Source organism: Numida meleagris, chromosome 24 (genome assembly GCF_002078875.1).
Source record: "Numida meleagris isolate 19003 breed g44 Domestic line chromosome 24, NumMel1.0, whole genome shotgun sequence".
NCBI lineage: Eukaryota > Metazoa > Chordata > Aves > Galliformes > Numididae > Numida > Numida meleagris.
In genome coordinates, this window is record NC_034432.1 from 1,892,211 (window position 1) to 1,908,967 (window position 16,757).

Below are 16,757 nucleotides of genomic sequence, written 5' to 3' on the forward strand. Positions count from 1 at the left end.
CCAGCGTGTGACGGCCCCACCCGTGCCCTGCGGTGTCTGCTGCCCCACGGCGCTTTCCGCTGGGTACAGCAGGAAGAAAAGAGCTCTGGGCACTGCTGCTGTGCCCCCCCCACATCTCCCTCCCCCTCTTTTCTCATTGCAGTGAGGCAGCAGTGAGGCAACGACGGGAGCCGATGGTTCCGTGCTCTGCGTGGTCTCTGCGCTCCGGCGCGCGCTCAGCCCCCGTTGCTGACCTTCTTGGTTTTTAGTTTGTTTTTTTTTTTTTTGGTTTTTGGGTTTTTTGTTTTTATTTTTATTTTTTTGAAATGTTACCTGGACAGAAAGCTGAGAGCGGGCGGGCTGCGCGTCGCGGGCGGCCGAGGGGAGCGGTTGAGCAGAGCCCTACAGGCACCACGCTGCTGGCGGAGCCCGGCAGGGCCTGAGCCGGGTCCTGGGGGGAGGAAGAGGAGGAAGAGGAGGAAGAGGAGGAACGGCTCCACGCGGACTGAAGGCCTTTGGAAAAGGGCTCTGACTTCCAAGGAGTTCGCCGCTCGCGATGCCGACGCCGCAAACCGCGGCCTTTGGGAGTTAGCCCCTGGCCAGGGCGGAGCGACGCGCTCCTCTTTTGTATTTCCAACGAGTTTTTAATGTCGGCGTTTCCTGCGGTTTGGTCGCAGCCCTTCCCCTCGGCGCCGCGGCCCTGCTCTGTGTGCCCCACGGACGGCGCCCGCCACGGGAGCTGTGCGAGCTGCGGTGCACGAAGCCGGCGGCGCGGGAGAGCGGCGTCCCCTGGGCGTCCCTGCGGGGCTGGGCTCAGCGCCCCGAGCCTGCTCGCTTCTGGGAATCCGCCACTGGTTCTTCAGCAAACGGACCAAACCCGCGCACAGACGTTGGGCTGATCTGTGTGTTCACGAAACGCTTTTTTTTTTTGGTTTTATTTTTTTTTAGGAAAGGAAGCGGCTCTGCCCCGTGTTCCCGATGGGTTGGAATCCTCCGTTGGTTTTTGTTTTTTATATATTGGAAAAAAAAAAAAAAAAAAAAAAAAAAAAGAAAGCAAAGTCACGGAGCCGTGCCCCTGTGGCAGCACGAGGGGTTTCTGCGCGCTGAGGAACCCAGGAATGTAGTGGTGCCGGGGGGGGGACGCTTCGGAGCCGACTCCCTCCCCACCTCCCGCCTCGAGCGGGCGCCGATATTTTTTTAAGGAGAAACAAAAAACACCCCCCCCCCCCCAAAAAAAAAACCAAACCCACAAACCCGACCCTTCTTTTGGATGTCATTTCCTAGTTTTGTTTCAAAAGACCCCACGGAATGGCCTTATTCCTCCGGGGGTCCGGACCCGGAGCGGGGTTGTGCGGCTCCCGGTGCCCCCGGGGGCTGTCCCACGCCGACCCCCGTCCCAGCGCTGCGGGGGAGGTGGGCTCTCCCCCCACGCTGCCCTTCCTTTAGAGCCGAAGTAACTGTCTATATTAGACGCTGTTCTACCTTCCCTCCCATCTCCTGTAATGGTTCGGGTTTCTTGTTTTATTATTATTATAATTTTTTTTTTTTTTACCAGGAGGGAAGAAAACCAACTCTCGATATTTTTTTCTTTTTTTCCTCCCACGATTTAATATTTATGAAGTTGTATTTAAGCGGTTTTGTTTCTTTTTTCTTTTTTTTTTTTCCTTTCGGGGATGGTCATGCAGTGAGTAGGGAGATGGGGGGTGGTGTTTCTATACGGGATCTACCGACCTTCGCTTTGTAATGGGTTTTCAGAACAACTGCCTTTTTTTTTTTTTTTTTTTTTTTTTGCATCTGGAAGTGGCGACAACAACCGGTGCTCAATGGCTCCCGAGCCCCCGCGGGGCCCTTGTGCAGCGGGGAGGGCTGTGGGGCCGGCTGCGGGACCGCCCGATGGATCCTGGAATCATTTGGTGGATCCTGGCCCCAGGTGATGGATCCTGGGAGCACCCGATGGATTCTGGGACCATCAAATGGATCCTGAGACTCAGCTGATGGACCCTGGCATTGGTTGATGGATCCTGGGACAGCCTGATGGGTCCTGGAGTGAGTTGATGGATCCTGGCATCACTCAGTGGATCCTGGCATGGACTTTTGGATGATGGCCTTAGCTGATGGATCTTGGCACCACGTGATGGATTCTGGGACTGTCAAATGGATCCTAGGTCCACCTGATGGATCCTGGCATCACCCGAAGGATCCTGGTGTGGTCTTAAGGATCTTGGCCCCAGGTGCTGGGTCCTGGAGCGGGCTGACGGATCCTGGTGTGGGTTGATGGATCCCAGCACCTCCTGATGGATCTGGCCCCAGGTCACGGATCTCAGCACTGCTGTTTGGATTCGGGCCCGGGTGGTCCCTCGGCACCGGGAAGCCCCGTCCGTGTCCCCGTGGAGCTGCTCGTGCCGTGTCGTGGACAGTGTCGTGTTACCTCTGTACCGTTTCGCCGTCGGCGGCCGTTCTGTGGATACCCACGGCCCCGAATACAGTGTGTGCTCCTGCACCCATCCGCCTCCATGCCTGCTTTTGTGGGGATGGGGGTGCGGGGGCTGCAGCACGTCTGCCATTGCCCTGGTGCTGTGGGAGTGGGTCCCGAAGGGGCTCTGTGTCCTTTCTGGGGGTCTGGAGTGCTGCTGGGGAGGGAACGTGGCTGCTTGGGGGGGACACATGTCTGCTCCTGAGCACATCGTAGGTTCAGAAAGGGTTGGAAGGGGCCCTTAGAGGCCGTTGGTCCCAACCCCTTGCCATGAATGGGGACAAGGTCCCTTTGATCCAATACTTTTCTGTGGTTTTATGGTTCTGAGGTTGACTTTGAAGGAGCCTTCCAACCCAACCGTCCCATGTTTGACCTTGAAGGACCCTTCCAACCCGCCCTCCCCGTGGTTCTATGAGTGATCGTTAAGATCACAGCATCGCTGTTGGTGTCACGGATGGAGGCATTGAGCGCTGGTCCCAGTGCTGACCCCAGAGGGCACCGCTGTCACCGATCTCCACCTGCGGAGCCATTGGCCACCGCTCTCTGGGTACGATCCCGCAATCAGTTCCTCACCCACTGGCCAAACCCGCGTCTTTCCCATGTGGGGAGCAGGGTGCGGTGGGGCTGTGCCAAAGCCGCACATGGTGACACATGGTGTCAGCAGCGCTTCCCGTGTCCGTGACCTTCCCGGTTGCTGGGGGCACGCCCTTCCTGCCCTGCAGTGCTGGGGGTCCGCAACCGCCTCCCGCAGGAGTTGTGGGGGGGACCCAACTGCGGGCGGAACCGAACCGCGGGAGCTCCGGGCGCCGGGCGGACGCATTTGCGGGGACGCACGAGAGAACCACGGGGACTGCAGCTCCCAGCATGCCTCGCGCCCGGCGCGCCCCGCTCTCCAGCACGGGCGGCGGCCATTGGGCGGCGACGCGCAGCCAATCAGCGGGCTCCTTGTTGAGAGGACGGTGAGGCGGCTCTGAGGGAAAGGAGCGAAGATGGTTCTGGAGAGCACCATGGTGTGGTGAGCGGGCCGGGCCGGGCCGGGCGGGGACCTCCACAGCCTCCGCCCCGATCCTTCTCCTCTCTCCTTCTCCCTTCCCCGCGTTCCGCTGCGCTCCGTGGGCCGCGCGGCGCCGCCGCGGGTTTCCCTGAGTCATGGCGGGTTGGGGCACGGCCGGGCCCGGGGCTCTGGGGAGGAGGGGGGACCGCTGTGATTATGGACACAGCGCGGCCTCTCAGAGCCGTCCCGTCCCTTTGTTGGTGCCTTAAAAAAGGCCCCGTAGGAGGCGGGGGGTGATCGTGGCCCGGGCCCTCGGGTCAGCGCTGGGACCGGCTCTGGGGGCGGCCTCATCCGCGGCACCGCAGCGCTTCTGTGGTTCAGTGACCGTGACGATCGCCCACAGAACCGCGGTTGTGTGGGAAGGGTCTTTGAAGATCAACCGTGGAGTGGTTGGGTTGGAAGGGTCCTGAAAGGTCAACCGTGGGATGGGTGGGTTGGAAGGGTCCTGAAAGGTCAGCCCTGGGATGGGTGGGTTGGCAGGGACATCGGCAGTGGGATCGAGCGCACCCTCAGCGTGTTCGTGGTGACACTGAGCTGTGTCCCCAAGGGACGGGATGTCAGCAGAGGGACCTGGGCAGGCTGAGCAGTGGGGCTGGGAGAATCCTGAGGGTCCACAGTGCAAAGTGCGCACCAGGGTCACTGCAGCCCCCGCTGTCAGTATGGGTTGGGAACAGAAAGAGGGAGCCCCTCCTGTGTCCCTGAGGCGCGGAGCCGCTGATCCGCCGTGGTGCAGCGAGCAGCGGGTGTTGTGCCGCTCCTCGCCCTCCGGTCTAGGGCCGGAAGAACCCCTCTGAGAACAGCCCTTATTTCTGCGAGTGCTCCTATGTGGGGTTGCTGTCCCGAAGGCCGTTCTGTTCCCTCTGTGCTATGCGTGCTCCCCGAGCGGAGGGAGGAGATGCGGTGACCGCAGTGCCGTGATGCAGCTGTGGTGGGATGCTGTGGGCCGGAGCTGTGTGCTCTCTGTGTGTGTGCCCCACGTGTGCTTTGCTGCTGCCGGGGCTCAGGGTTTGGTTTGAGGAGGACTCACCCTTTTTGCTTTCCCTCTTCTCTCTGTTTTTTCAGTGTTGACAACAGCGAGTACATGAGAAATGGGGACTTCTTACCCACTCGCTTGCAAGCCCAGCAAGACGCTGTCAACATCGTGTGCCACTCCAAGACCCGTAGCAACCCTGAGAACAACGTGGGGCTCATTACCTTAGCCAAGTAAGGGCTGACCAGAGTTGATTAAAGTGGGGCTGGAGGTTGCCGGGGCAGAGCAAGGAGACATCTCCTGTACGTGGATGGATTGCACACTTTGTTTAGGAAACCAGGCTCCACGCCTTGCCCCTGCCTGCACTGACCCCGCAGAGCTGAGCGCTGCAGACCTGGAGCAGCTGTGGGAGGGAGGGGAGGGATTCCCTGTTCTGTAGCAAATAAAGGGTTTCACAGAGAAGTTCTCAAACAGCAGCTTCACTGCAGTGCGGTTTTGTTGCAGTAACTGTGAAGTGTTGACCACGCTCACTCCAGACACAGGCCGGATCCTTTCAAAGCTACACACGGTGCAACCCAAAGGGAAGATCACCTTTTGCACAGGGATCAGGGTTGCTCACGTAAGTGGTCATCTTTGTTGCTCAGAACTGAGCCTGAATCTTTCTCTGTAGTAACTGTTGCCTCAGTGTGTTCTGTTGATGGGCAGATTGTGGGAAATGCTGCTCTGCTCCTAAATCTACTGCTCAGCAAATCCTTGGCTTTGAGTCAGAAACCTTTGTAAAACCCAGTGTAAAAGCTCGGTGTGTGAAAGCCTGCTCTGAGGGTTTGCTGCAGAGGAAGCACGGTCACGTTGCGCAGCAGCTCACGCTGCCCGTTTGGTATCTGGAAGTGAATTGAGACAGGAATTGAGACTTCCCCCCTTGGAGTTTGGCCAGGATGCAGGATTTCATGTAACCCTGCTCAGTTTGTCACCTGCCACTGAGAAAGAACCATTAGAACTCGGGGTGGGAGAAACCTATGACTGTCTCGTGAAGGGGAAAAAGGGGCAGATTGCATTCCAGGGAAGGAGCGAACTTCTGGCACGCTGTGAGCTGGTGCAGCGAGTCCGTGCCCTGAGGGTGACGGTGCTCAGCCCGGCGGTGTCACCGATCCGTGCCACCCCACATCCTGCTCCCTTGCTGGCCTGCACAGTCCCCGCCAGCTCCCCGCGGAGAGCACACTTCCACCAAGGGCAGCTCCCTCCCTGAGTCTGGGTTTGGGGAGGAAGAGGAGGAGCTGCCCTTCACCACGCAGCCCAGTGGTTCTCTGCTTCTTCACATCTGCCCAGGGCTGGCTCCCCACTGTCCTTTCTCCTGGGAGTTGCTCCTTCAGCACAATGTGACTTCTGCTTTGTAGCTGGCTTTGAAGCATCGCCAGGGCAAGAATCACAAGATGCGAATCATTGCCTTTGTTGGGAGCCCTGTAGAAGATAACGAGAAAGATGTGAGTAGTGCCAGTCCGAACAGAACATGTGTCTGCTCTGCACCTACCCCTAAACCAGACGGGTGACTTCTTCCTTGCCCTGCACTGGGGGCCTGCAGCTGGGTGGCTGATCTGGGGCTTTGCGTATCACGGAGCGAATCCTGAGGGCTGTCCCCTGGTTTCCAGTGGGCAGGGTAGGGCATGAGAGCTGAGATGTGGGCAGCGAGAAGCTAAAGCTGCCGTGTCTCCTTGTTGCAGCTGGTGAAACTAGCAAAGCGTCTGAAGAAGGAGAAGGTCAACGTTGACATTATCAATTTTGGAGAAGAGGTGAGACGTGGGCTGTGTTCTTCCAGTTAAGGTCTGAGCCAGGGGGTTGTATCTGATTGCACGTGAGGGAAGAGCACCAACACGGCTGTGCCTCAGCCCCTCTGTGGCTGCACCGGTGATGCTGAGGTTAATGTTTCCCTCTGGGGAGGCCCCTCTTGTTTTGCTGTAGTCGTTGCTGTCTTTCCCCATGGAAACAGCAGAGCTGTGTGCCCCCAGGTGGCACTGCTGACCCTTTGTCCTGGGCTTTGTGTCCCATGTGGTTCTGCTCTGTGCTGGGATTTTGTTTGTTGGGAGGAGAGGGGATAACGGCCGGTGCAGCTAATGAGGCTGCCAGGTGTGCGGGCAGCATGGGGGGAGCCAGGCTCCCAGCCCCTCTCCTTGCCCCTAGGAAGCCAACACAGACAAGCTGACAGCCTTCATTAACACCCTGAATGGCAAGGACGGCACGGGCTCCCACCTGGTGACGGTGCCGCCGGGGCCCAGCCTGGCCGATGCCCTCATCAGCTCCCCGATCCTGGCCGGCGAGGGGGGGGCCATGCTGGGCCTCGGCGCCAGCGACTTCGAGTTCGGCGTGGACCCGAGTGCCGACCCGGAGCTGGCGCTGGTGAGTGGGACGGGGCGGCGGCGTGCGCTCTGCTGTCCTGTTCCGGGCTGTGCCCCGCTCAGCACCGCGCTCTCCCCATCTCTGCAGGCTCTGCGTGTCTCCATGGAGGAGCAGAGGCAGCGGCAGGAGGAGGAGGCCAGGAGGGCTGCGGCCGCCTCTGCGGCTGAGGCTGGGATCGCAGCCACCAGCGGGGATGGTGAGGAGCTGCGCAGGGAGCGGAGCTGCTCCAGTGGGGACAGCGGGATGTGGCCTGGGGGTGGTGCCTGGCTGCCGGAGGGGCATCCTGCTACGACGCCATGGGAAGCAGGCATGGACGTGGCAGAGCCGTGTTACGGGCAGAACCTACCCGTGCCATCTCACTGCAGCGTTGTGAGCAGCTCCAGGCTGGAGCTTCCCTCGGCTGCCGCTGAAACGCGCCATCTGTGTGGGGGGAGCAGGGGCTCTGGGTGCTGGGAGGGGTGCGGTGGGGGCTGCTCACGCTGGGGCAGCGCCGCCGTCAGTTCCTGGCCGGGCTGTGAGCGTGGCTGTTGTCCCCGCAGATTCGGACGATGCGCTGCTGAAGATGACGATCACCCAGCAGGAGTTCGGGCGCGCCGGGCTGCCCGACCTGAGCAGCATGACGGAGGAGGAGCAGATCGCCTACGCCATGCAGATGTCGCTGCAGGGAGCGGGTGAGCATCCGCTGAGCGCTCCCGCCCCGTCCGCAAAGCGGGGGCAGAGGGGCAGCTCCTGGATGGGGCCGTCCCTGGGGCCGCCCCACAGCGTCCCACGCACTTTGGGTTTTCCCGCAGAGTTTGCGCAGGCGGAGGCGGCCGAGGTGGACAGCAGCACGGCCATGGACACCTCCGAGCCCACCAAGGTGAGACCTCGCCGTGGGGCGTGGATGGGCCGGGCACGGACGCAGCCCACCGCCCGCTCCCCTCTCTGTCCCCGCAGGAGGAGGATGACTATGACGTGATGCAGGACCCCGAGTTCCTGCAGAGCGTGCTGGAGAACCTGCCCGGCGTCGACCCCAACAACGAGGCCATCCGCAACGCCATGGGCTCGCTGGCCTCGCAGGCTTCCAAGGAGGGCAAGGACAAGAAGGAGGAGGACAAGAAGTGAGGGGCTGGGGGCTGGGGGCTGCGCCTGACGCGGCAATAAAGGCTGAAGCACGGTGCCGGCTCCCTGACCCCCGCTCCCCGTTCCCTGTCCCTATTCCCGCCCCGTGGCGCTCCTAAGGGGGCGGAGCCAGCGTGGAGACCACGCCCCCTTGCGCCACCTCCCGGCATGCGCCGCGGCTCCGCAGGATGTTTACGACGCGGCCCGGGGGCGGGGCTCAGCTGATGAGCGGAGGAGGCAGCCAATGGAGGAGGGGGCGGGGAGGATGTTGTAATGGATCCCGATCTCTGGCCAATGGGAAGAGGGGGCGGGCCAGGGCAGCTCATTGGTTCCTCCAGCGTGGATGGGTGGGCGGGTTGGCCAGCGGGGGAGCTCCTAGTCCTTCCGTGAGTGACAGTACCGCCAGCAAATGGCAGAAGACGTGGCTGACCGCTGAGAGCTCCCAACCGATGGGGTGATGGGGGGCCGGGCCTTCGCTTTCAGCGACAAGCTTCTCGCTCAATGGGAAAGCAACAGCTGGGCGGTGCCCTGAGCGACGCTGACTGCTGCCAATAGCTGTGTGAATCCGTGCCGGATGGACAGCCCCTCCTAGCCAATGGCACGAGGGAGGGGGCGGGCTGGTTTGATGAGCACAGCTTTCAGCCAATCAGCAGCCAGGCTTCTCGCAGAGCCGCCAATAGGCAGCTGGGAGGGCGGGATCATACTTTCAATGGCTGCCCCGTCCCCCAATGGATACCCCCTCAGGGGGCGGCTCCAGCCCCGACTCACGTCCCCCTCAACCAATAGCGAGTGCGAGCGGCCGCGACCGCCCACGAGCGACAGCGCCGTCGACCAATGAGCGTGCGCGAAGCCGTGAGTGGAGTCCGGACGGGCCAATAGCACGGCGCCGGGGGGCGGGCGTCAGCGTCCGGCGGCGCAGGGCGGGGGGCGCGGGCCAAGCAGGAAGTGCTGCGGAGAAGCGGTCGCCGCCGGAGGGGTTGGGCCGCAGCCCGGGCCGCCGCCCGCTCAGCGCTCGGTAAGACCGCGGCGGGGCCCGGGGAGGGACGGGAGGAGGGCTGGGCCCGGGGGAGGAGCTCTGGGCCCGGGGGGAGCGCGGGGCCCGAGGGGCCCGCGATGGCCGCCGAGCGCTCGGCCTGGAGGGAGCGGCCACGCGCGGCCCCTCCCGGGGCGGTGAGGGCGCGGGGAGGGGGCGGCCCTCGGCTCCGCGCTGCGGTTTGGGCCCCGGGAGCCCCCGCCCCCTCCGCGGGAACGTAACGGTTGTTGGTTCTCTCCCCCCTCCATCCCCCAAAGGAATTTCGTGCCGAGGGGCCGTTAATGGCCGCGTTTCGGTGCGGGGACCGCTCCTTTTGCCTCCCTTCCCCCCGCAGGGTTCGGGCGGGGAACCCCCCCGGACCATCACCCCGGGCCGGGCCTGCGGGCGGTGGGCGACCTTCCCGTCCTCCCGTCCTCCTGCTCCGAGCCCTTTGGGGGCGGGCGGCTCCGTGCCGCCCCGTGTTCCCGCATCGCGCTCCGAGCGCGTCCCCCCTTCCCCAAACCGCCGTGGAGGTGACGGAGGCCCCGCTCCGCCCCATCCCAAATCTCGGGGGTCTTTGGGGGCACCTCCCCCCCCCCTTCCCAGGTGATGCGGCGGATGAGGGCATCGCGGCCCCGCTCTGTGTCGGGGCTGTGGGCGCTGCGCTGCGCGTTTCCAGGAACGGCCTCAAAAACCCCAAAGGTGATCCCCGGGCCGGGGCCGGGAGAGGGGTGTACGGGTGTCCGAGCGCTGCGGCCGCCGCCTGATTCAGCGTCTGGTTTGGGGGGGGGATTTGAGGAAGGGCAGAGGGCGGGGAGGGGCTGCTGGTGCGGCGGGCACTGTCCTGGCGCAGGGCTGGGCCCTGTGGGGCAGCGCTGGAGCCCACCCGGAGTAACAGGGGCTCTGACCGCACTGGGGAAACTGGGAATGCTGGAGCCCCCTGGGGCCGCTGGGAGGCTCTGCCCATCCCTGGGCGCTGCGGGACCGCTCTGCGGGCAGCCGGTGTCTCAGCGAATGCTTCTGGTGGCCGCACCGCGCTTCCCTGCGGCCTCTCTGGCTCCGCTGGTGAGGAAAGGAGCGGTTTGGGCACGAGGGAGCGCGCTGTTTTGTTTTGAGCTCCCTTTTCCCCCTCCTTCTCTCAGTCCCTAAGTGAGTCTGAGTCCCTCCTTCCCTTATTTCCCAGCAGCTCCGTGCGCCGTCGGGGAGCGGGCGGCCTTTGGGGGCTGCGCTACCTCCCCAAGATGAGCTGCGTTCAAAGCGCGTTCTCCAGAGGGGTCTGGCAGCGCGTTGGGATGGGGCGGGGAGGGGGCTCGTCTGTGGCAGCAGCCACCTGAGCTGTGGGCCGAGCCGTGGTGCTGCGGAGCCCTTTGGGGCGCCCTGGGTGCTGCGCGCTGCCTGCAGAGCACCTGCTGGCCTCCAGAAGCTCCGGCTCAGTCCGGCCAAGTCGTCGAGGGTTCTGGATCTGCGCCGCGCTGCTTTGTTTGGATGTCTCCCGCAGTCAGCAGATGGTGCGGGCTTAATTCTGGTGAACGGACGAGAGCGTAATCCCTGGGCCGGGCTGCGCGGGGCCGCCTGCTCGCGGCAGTTGGGGTGGATCTGCACCGCGCTGGGGGGGCAGGACCCCGAGATCACGGCGGGCTTGGGGCTGGGGGCTGCGCGGCCCCTTCCAACCCAACCACGCCGTGATCCCGTGGTTCTGTGACCTGTAGGGACCCTTCAGACCCAACCACACTGTGACCCCGTGGTTCTGTGGCCTTTGAGGTCCCCCCCAACCCGACCATCCCGCGGTTCTGTGACGTTCCGGGTCCCCTCCAGCCCAGCCACGCTGTCGTTCTGTGACCCCGAAGGTCCCTCCCCACCCCGCCACGCTGTCCTTCTGTAACTCCCTGCTGTGCTGCTGGGAATAACGCACAGGAATGAGGCACCGTGGCCGTGCAGGGCTGAAAACACGCGCTGCTTGAGCCCATCCTCCCCCAAATAATGCTCTCCTCGGATGAAGCTCCCCGCAGGCCGAGGCGGCGGGGGATGCTGCGTTGCTGGCGGCCCTGCTGCTCGGCTAAGAGGCTTTGGCTGCTTGCGGCCGGCGGCGGATCCCAAATGGCCGATGGCTCCGCGGAAGGAGAACGCGCTGTGCTCCTCCCGACCCTTCCAGCGCTCGGAGCGGGGATGGTTGGAGTGAGGGGCAGCGTGGGAAGGAGGGGAAGCGGCGCCCGCATGGCGCAGGCGGGATGCAGCACCGGTGCAGCGCGTCGTGTTGGTTTCTAGGGGGGTACGTGCAGGAACTGGAGTAGCCCCAAAGCTGCGGGGCTGCGGCCCAGAGCTCAGTGCAGCTGTTCACGTTCATGCAGCAGCCGGCTCTGCACGGCGAGGGCGGTGGACAGGGAGGGAATGGGGCGTGGGCTGCTGCAGTGGGTCTGAGCCCGCCTGGCTGCGTCCCCCTGCTCCAGGACAGCTGAGGATCTGGTGGGGGGCAGCTGGCCCGCTCGCGGGTGGGGCTCTGAGGTCCCTTCCGACGCAACCACTCCATGGTTCTGTGGTCCATAGGGTCCCTTCTACCCAACCGTGCTGCGGTCCCATGGTTCCAGACCGAACCTCGGCCTCGTTGGGTGCCAGCTCGTTGGGGTGGTGCCGCAGGACCAGGCCTCGCTCAAGGGGGAACCATCACGCGGTGCTGGGCGGCTCTGGGGGCGCGGGGGGGTCGGTGGGAACAGCTCCGAGGGCAGCGCCCGCTGGGCCCTGGCAGCTCGCAGTGGGATGCACATCGTCACAGGGGTCAGGAGGGAAACAGGAAAAGCTGCTTTAAAAACAGCCGGCCCTGGAAGCAGCCGTCGCGCCGGGGCTGTGCCAGAGCCCGGGGGTGCTGGGGGTGCTGGGCTGCAGCCATTCCCCCCTTCCGTGCTCTGCCCCGTAGCTGAGCTGCTGGGAGCGCTGCCTCCGGCAGACAGCGGCCCCTGAGGATAAAAATACCCCTCCCCTCCCCCCCCCTTCCCGGGCGCTGCCTTTGTTTTGCCAAAGAAAAATAGTTATTTTATACCAAAAAAACCCAGCAGTCATGGTTTGAGCTCCCGGAAGAAGCGCGTGCCGGCCGGGTGGGTCGTGGTGCAGCCGCACTCTGCCGCTGTCTGCAGTTCAGCAGCGGGGGGGCCCGGGGTGCTGCTCTTCTCCCGGTGAGGGGGGGCTCTGGGGTGGGGGCCCTCCCAGCAGCAGCCAACGGGAGGGGACCCCGAGAGCTCCGTGCCGCTTCCCCCTGCCCTATGGTGAGTGCCAGGGACAGGGATGGGGCTCCCCCGCAGGGTCCTGGCAGGGACACTGCACGAGGCGCAGAGAAGCAAAAACCAGCAGCAGCTTCTCACCGCAGGGCCGGGGAAGAGGAAATCCAGGGGAATCCCACACAAATGGGGCCAGCGGGATGTGTCCTGCAGGGCTCTGTGGGCCCCGAGGAGTGGGGCGCTGCGGGCTCCCCGAGGAGGGGAAGGCTTTCACCGCAGCTTTTGGGGGACTTGTCCGGCACAGCAGCTTCCGTCTGCTTTGTGGTCAGCATTCACAGCAGTGAGAGGAGTCGCTGGGAAACAGCCGTCCTTGCAGTGGTCACGTGGAGACCTGTGCTGGGAGAGCAGCGCTGCGGGGGAGCAGAGCTGTGGGGCTGCGGGGCTGCAGGGCACTGTGCTCCTCCTGCTCCCACATCCCCGCTCCGAGCTGTGGCTGCAGCCCAGGAGCGTCCTGCTGCTCAAGGCCGGGGTTATCGGATCGTCCCTCCAATGTGGACACATTGGGTTTCATCCTGGAACAGGATGGGGATATTTGGTTCAGAACGCAGTGTGTGTCCGGGCAGGGGAGGAGCACGGTCCCACGCGTGCTCCCACTGTGTGGGGCGGGCAGCATGGGTCCCTGAGAGCCCCATTCCCCTCTGCTGTGTCTGCCCTCAGCCGCCTCTTCCTCAGCTTCTGCTCCCCAGCTGTGGAGCAGGGACAGGTCCTATGGGGCAAGGACAGATCCTGCAGAGCAAGGATGGGTCCCGTGGGGCAGGGACAGGACTTGTGGGGCCCGTGCTCTGGATGCAGCACGCATGCAGTGAATCAGGGCAGGCGGCTCCGGCCTCGGGGCACCCCCGCTGTCAGACGGGAGCACCAGGATGCTCGGGATGCTCGGAGCTGTCTGCCCTCCTGGCCGGGGATCAAACGATGACGGAGGAGCGCAGGGAGCTGCCCCAGGGCTTCGGGGCTGGAGTTCAAACAGGGTTTTGTGGGGTGTGGAGGAGGCGGGTTCCCGTCCCTGTGGGGTTCTGTTGCATCTCGGAGGGCTCACGATGGGGTTGGGACGCGTGGGCGCTTCGCCTCGTACCGGGGTCGTGCTGCTGACGCTCCCCTCCCTCCTCTCTTCCAGACTCCGCCGTAGGCCCCACCATGGGTGACATGAAAACTCCGGATTTTGACGACCTCCTGGCAGCGTTCGACATCCCCGACATCGACACCAACGAGGCCATCCACTCGGGCCACGAGGAGGCTGAGGCTCACATCAAGCCGGTTCCCGGCGAGCCGGGGCCGCCCGACCACGTCCTCCCGCACACCGACATCACCGCTGTCAGCGTCATCGTGAAGAACACGGTGTGCCCGGAGCAGCTCGATGCGCTGGACGGGCGCAGTAAGGATGGGCACGTCCTGGGGCCGCGCTTGCTGCAGAACGGCTTCGGGGCGGCCGAGCTGCCCAGGTCCCCCGCGGCCCGGTCCGTGGAAGCTGTGGCGTCCTCCAACGGGGAGTGCTGGGTGAAGGAAAAAGGCCCCAAACCCCTGGATATCTTCTCCCATTTTAGCCCCGATCCCAATGAAGACAACGCTGCCAACCTGATCGACAGAGCTCGCGAGTGCAAGCCGAAGGAGAAGTCCCTGGCCGTGCCCTCCCTCTCCCCGTCACCCACCCCATCGCTGGACTGCAAGGAGCCCGGGGGGGAGAGCGTGGAGGGCCTTCCCCCCGCCTTCCCGCAGCCCTTCGAGGGCAGCCAGGCGGGGGGTGCGAGCGGGCCCCCTCCCTCCGTGCCCTGCATCAAGAAAGAGGAGTCCGACTCCGAGGAGGTGGTGCGCGAGGCCAACCCGAAGGCTCTGGCTGCCGCGCTGGGGGGGAGTCCCCTGGAGCACCTGAAGTCGGTCACCGTCCGCTACTCCGCGGAGGATTCTCCCATCGCGTCCTGGCCCGGCTCCGACCCCAGCCTGGGCAGCAGCACCGGCAACCTGCCCGAGGTGAAGCGCTCGCCCAGCAGCCCGCGGGAGCCCTTCTTCAAACCTTCCTCTCCCGTGGTGCAGAGCCCCAGAATCCCCACGTCTCCGAAGCAGCTGGACGACATCGCCCTCAAGGAGGAGCACGAAGCTCTGGAGAAGTCGATGGGAAGTCCGCAGAGTATGTCCAGCGCTGAGGAAGAAGAGGAGGAAGAAGGCAACAACAACGATTCCCCTTCTTCCAATTCCTCACGGCCGCTGAAGGTGCGGATCAAAACCATCAAAACCTCGTGCGGCAGCATCACCCGGACGGTGACGCGCGTCTCGTCGGACTCGGAGCCCGGCTCCGCCAAGGGCACGGCCGAGCTGAGCTCCGAGGACGCCGCTCTCGAGGCGGAGAAGGAGGACGGGATCGCGCTGGAGGTGCCCCGGGAGAAGATGGATCTCTCCAGCCCCTTGAAAGCCATCGAGGGGCCCAAAATCGTCAGCGTCCAGCTCGGCAACGGCACCAAGATCAAAGGGACCGTGCTGCCGGTCTCCACCATCCAGAACGCCAGCAGCGCCATGCTGATCGCCGCCAGCGTGGCGCAGCAGAAGTCCGTGGTGCTGCCGGCCAAGACGGGCAAAGCCGTCACCAAGAACATCATCAACCTGGTGCCGCAGGCCCTGCCCAAGGCCGACACGCGGACCAACGTCAGCCCCGTGACGCAGACCGCCACCGTCACCACCACGGCCAACCAGAAGGTGAACGGCACCACCGTGGTGATGGTGCAGCCGCAGAAGCCCTCCCCGACCGTCGCGGGCACCGTCATTTCCCGCAGCCAGTCCAGCCTGGTGGAAGCCTTCAACAAGATCCTCAACAGCAAGAACCTGCTGCCCACCTACAAACCCAACCTGAACCCCCCGGCTGATGCCAGCCTGGCGCTGCCGCCCTTCGGGTACCGCTGCCTGGAGTGCGGGGACTCCTTCGCGCTGGAGAAGAGCTTGGCTCGCCACTACGACCGGCGCAGCATGCGCATCGAGGTGACCTGCAACCACTGCACCAAGCGCCTCGTCTTCTTCAACAAGTGCAGCCTGCTGCTGCACGCCCGCGAGCACAAGGACAAGGGGCTGGTGATGCAGTGCTCCCACCTGGTCATGAGGCCCATCGCTTTGGATCAGATGATCGGGCAGCCGGACATCACCCCGCTGGTCTCCGTGGCTTCCTTCCCCGCGGGCAAAGTGGCCGGGGTGACTCAGGACGCCCTGGGCGCGGCCAACGGGGCCCCGGAGCTCCCCATCCTGCCCCTGGGCGGCAGCGGCTCGGAGCAGAGCAACTACAGCTGCTTCAGGTGCCTGGAGTGCAAGGAGCAGTGCAAGGACAAGGCCGGGCTGGCCGCGCACTTCCAGCAGGCGGTGGCCGCGGGGACCACGAGCAGCACGGTACGTCGGCGCGCGGCCCTCCCGCTGCATGCACGGAGCTCGGGGCTGGAAGTGCCTGGAGAACCCCCGGGGGGTTGTGGGGCTCCGTGGGGCAGCGCTTGGGGCGACTCTTGGGGCTCCACGAGTCAACACTTGGAGCTCCACAGGGCAACCCTTAGGGCTCCGTGGGGCAGCTGGTGGGGCAGGTCTGTTGCTCGTGCCCCGGGGAATTCCACAAGGAGCAGCTCGCCCTCGGTGCGGACACTTCCTGCTCTTGGTGGGAGCGCTGGGTCGCAGCCCCGGGGACGCGGAGCTCTTCTGTCCCCCCGGAGCAGCGCGCTGCGGGCCGTCCCGTGCAGCCATGTCGCAGCCGCGGCGCCGCTTCCTCTTTCCTCGGCCTGAAGCACAAATGGAGGGCGGTGAGAGTGGGGCCTGGGTTTGTTCTGCCCCGAGATGGGAGCGCGTCCTGGCTGGTTCGGGGCTGCTCACAGTGGGGCTCCCACGGCCACTGGGGACCTCAGGGCGAGCACCCATCCCCCCTTCAGGGCACCGGCTTCCTTTGCACGGGGGGAGCAGGCAGTTCCCGGTGCCTCTGCTGCTGGAGCAGGACGCTGTCAGGTGCAGGCGTTGTGGCCCCACTGCGCTCGGGGTGGGGGGCTGCTCCTTGTTCTTGCCTGGGGACAGGGAGCAGGGAGGGCCGCCCTGTCCCCTCAGCCCCCAGGAATGCCAGCAGGATAACGCCCAGAACTTTGAGCACCGGGGCGTGAGCTCAGAAATGTGTTGTGAAGTTGCTGGCAGGGCAAAATCTTTTGGCAGCCTTCACTGTGCCCATGAGGCAGAGCCTTCCCAGGGCAGCGCTGCCTGCCAGCAGCATCCTCTCCCCTTCCTCCTCCCTTTCCCTTTCCCCTTTCCCCTCCCTTTCCCCCTTCTCCTTCCTTTTAGGGTCTGGCTGACTCCTCTGCCCCCCCAGGTCTGCACCACGTGCCCCATGATCATGTCCAACCGCTGCAGCTTCAGCGCCCATCAGCGGATGCACAAGAACCGCCCCCCCCACGTCTGCCCCGAGTGCGGGGGGAATTTCCTGCTGGCCAACTTCGAGGCCCACCTGAAGGAGTCCTGCCTGCACTTCTCCCGCAGAGTGGGATACAGGTGGGGGGGCACGGGGG

General features: G+C 64.3%; 3 protein-coding genes across 6 annotated transcripts in view; all 3 read left to right on the forward strand.

Annotated features, from left to right (window-relative positions):
* PIP5K1A (phosphatidylinositol-4-phosphate 5-kinase type 1 alpha) overlaps positions 1-2,479 on the forward strand; it is an 18,320-nt gene extending 15,841 nt beyond the window's left edge. For all 3 annotated transcript variants that reach the window (XM_021376824.1, XM_021376827.1, XM_021376829.1), the window contains one exon: positions 143-2,479. In XM_021376824.1, the coding sequence (XP_021232499.1) occupies positions 143-145 (3 nt within the window). In that variant the 3' untranslated portion in view covers positions 146-2,479. The remainder of the gene's footprint in view (positions 1-142) is intronic.
* PSMD4 (proteasome 26S subunit, non-ATPase 4) lies at positions 3,310-8,038 on the forward strand. 2 transcript variants are annotated; one of them, XM_021376834.1, is made up of 10 exons: positions 3,310-3,467; positions 4,569-4,709; positions 4,981-5,095; positions 5,871-5,957; positions 6,195-6,263; positions 6,652-6,867; positions 6,955-7,063; positions 7,407-7,538; positions 7,659-7,726; positions 7,804-8,038. In XM_021376834.1, exons 1-10 carry the CDS (start codon positions 3,442-3,444, stop codon positions 7,969-7,971), a joined length of 1,131 nt encoding a protein of 376 aa, XP_021232509.1. In that variant the 5' UTR covers positions 3,310-3,441; the 3' UTR covers positions 7,972-8,038. The 2 variants fall into 2 exon arrangements, with proteins under 2 accessions (XP_021232509.1, XP_021232510.1); XM_021376835.1 differs by lacking the exon at positions 5,871-5,957.
* Positions 8,841-16,757, forward strand: part of ZNF687 (zinc finger protein 687) — an 11,840-nt gene continuing 3,923 nt past the window's right edge. The window contains exons 1-3 of the mRNA XM_021376820.1: positions 8,841-8,983; positions 13,364-15,612; positions 16,562-16,740. Coding sequence (XP_021232495.1) covers positions 13,384-15,612; positions 16,562-16,740 — 2,408 coding nt within the window. The 5' untranslated portion in view covers positions 8,841-8,983; positions 13,364-13,383. The remainder of the gene's footprint in view (positions 8,984-13,363; positions 15,613-16,561; positions 16,741-16,757) is intronic.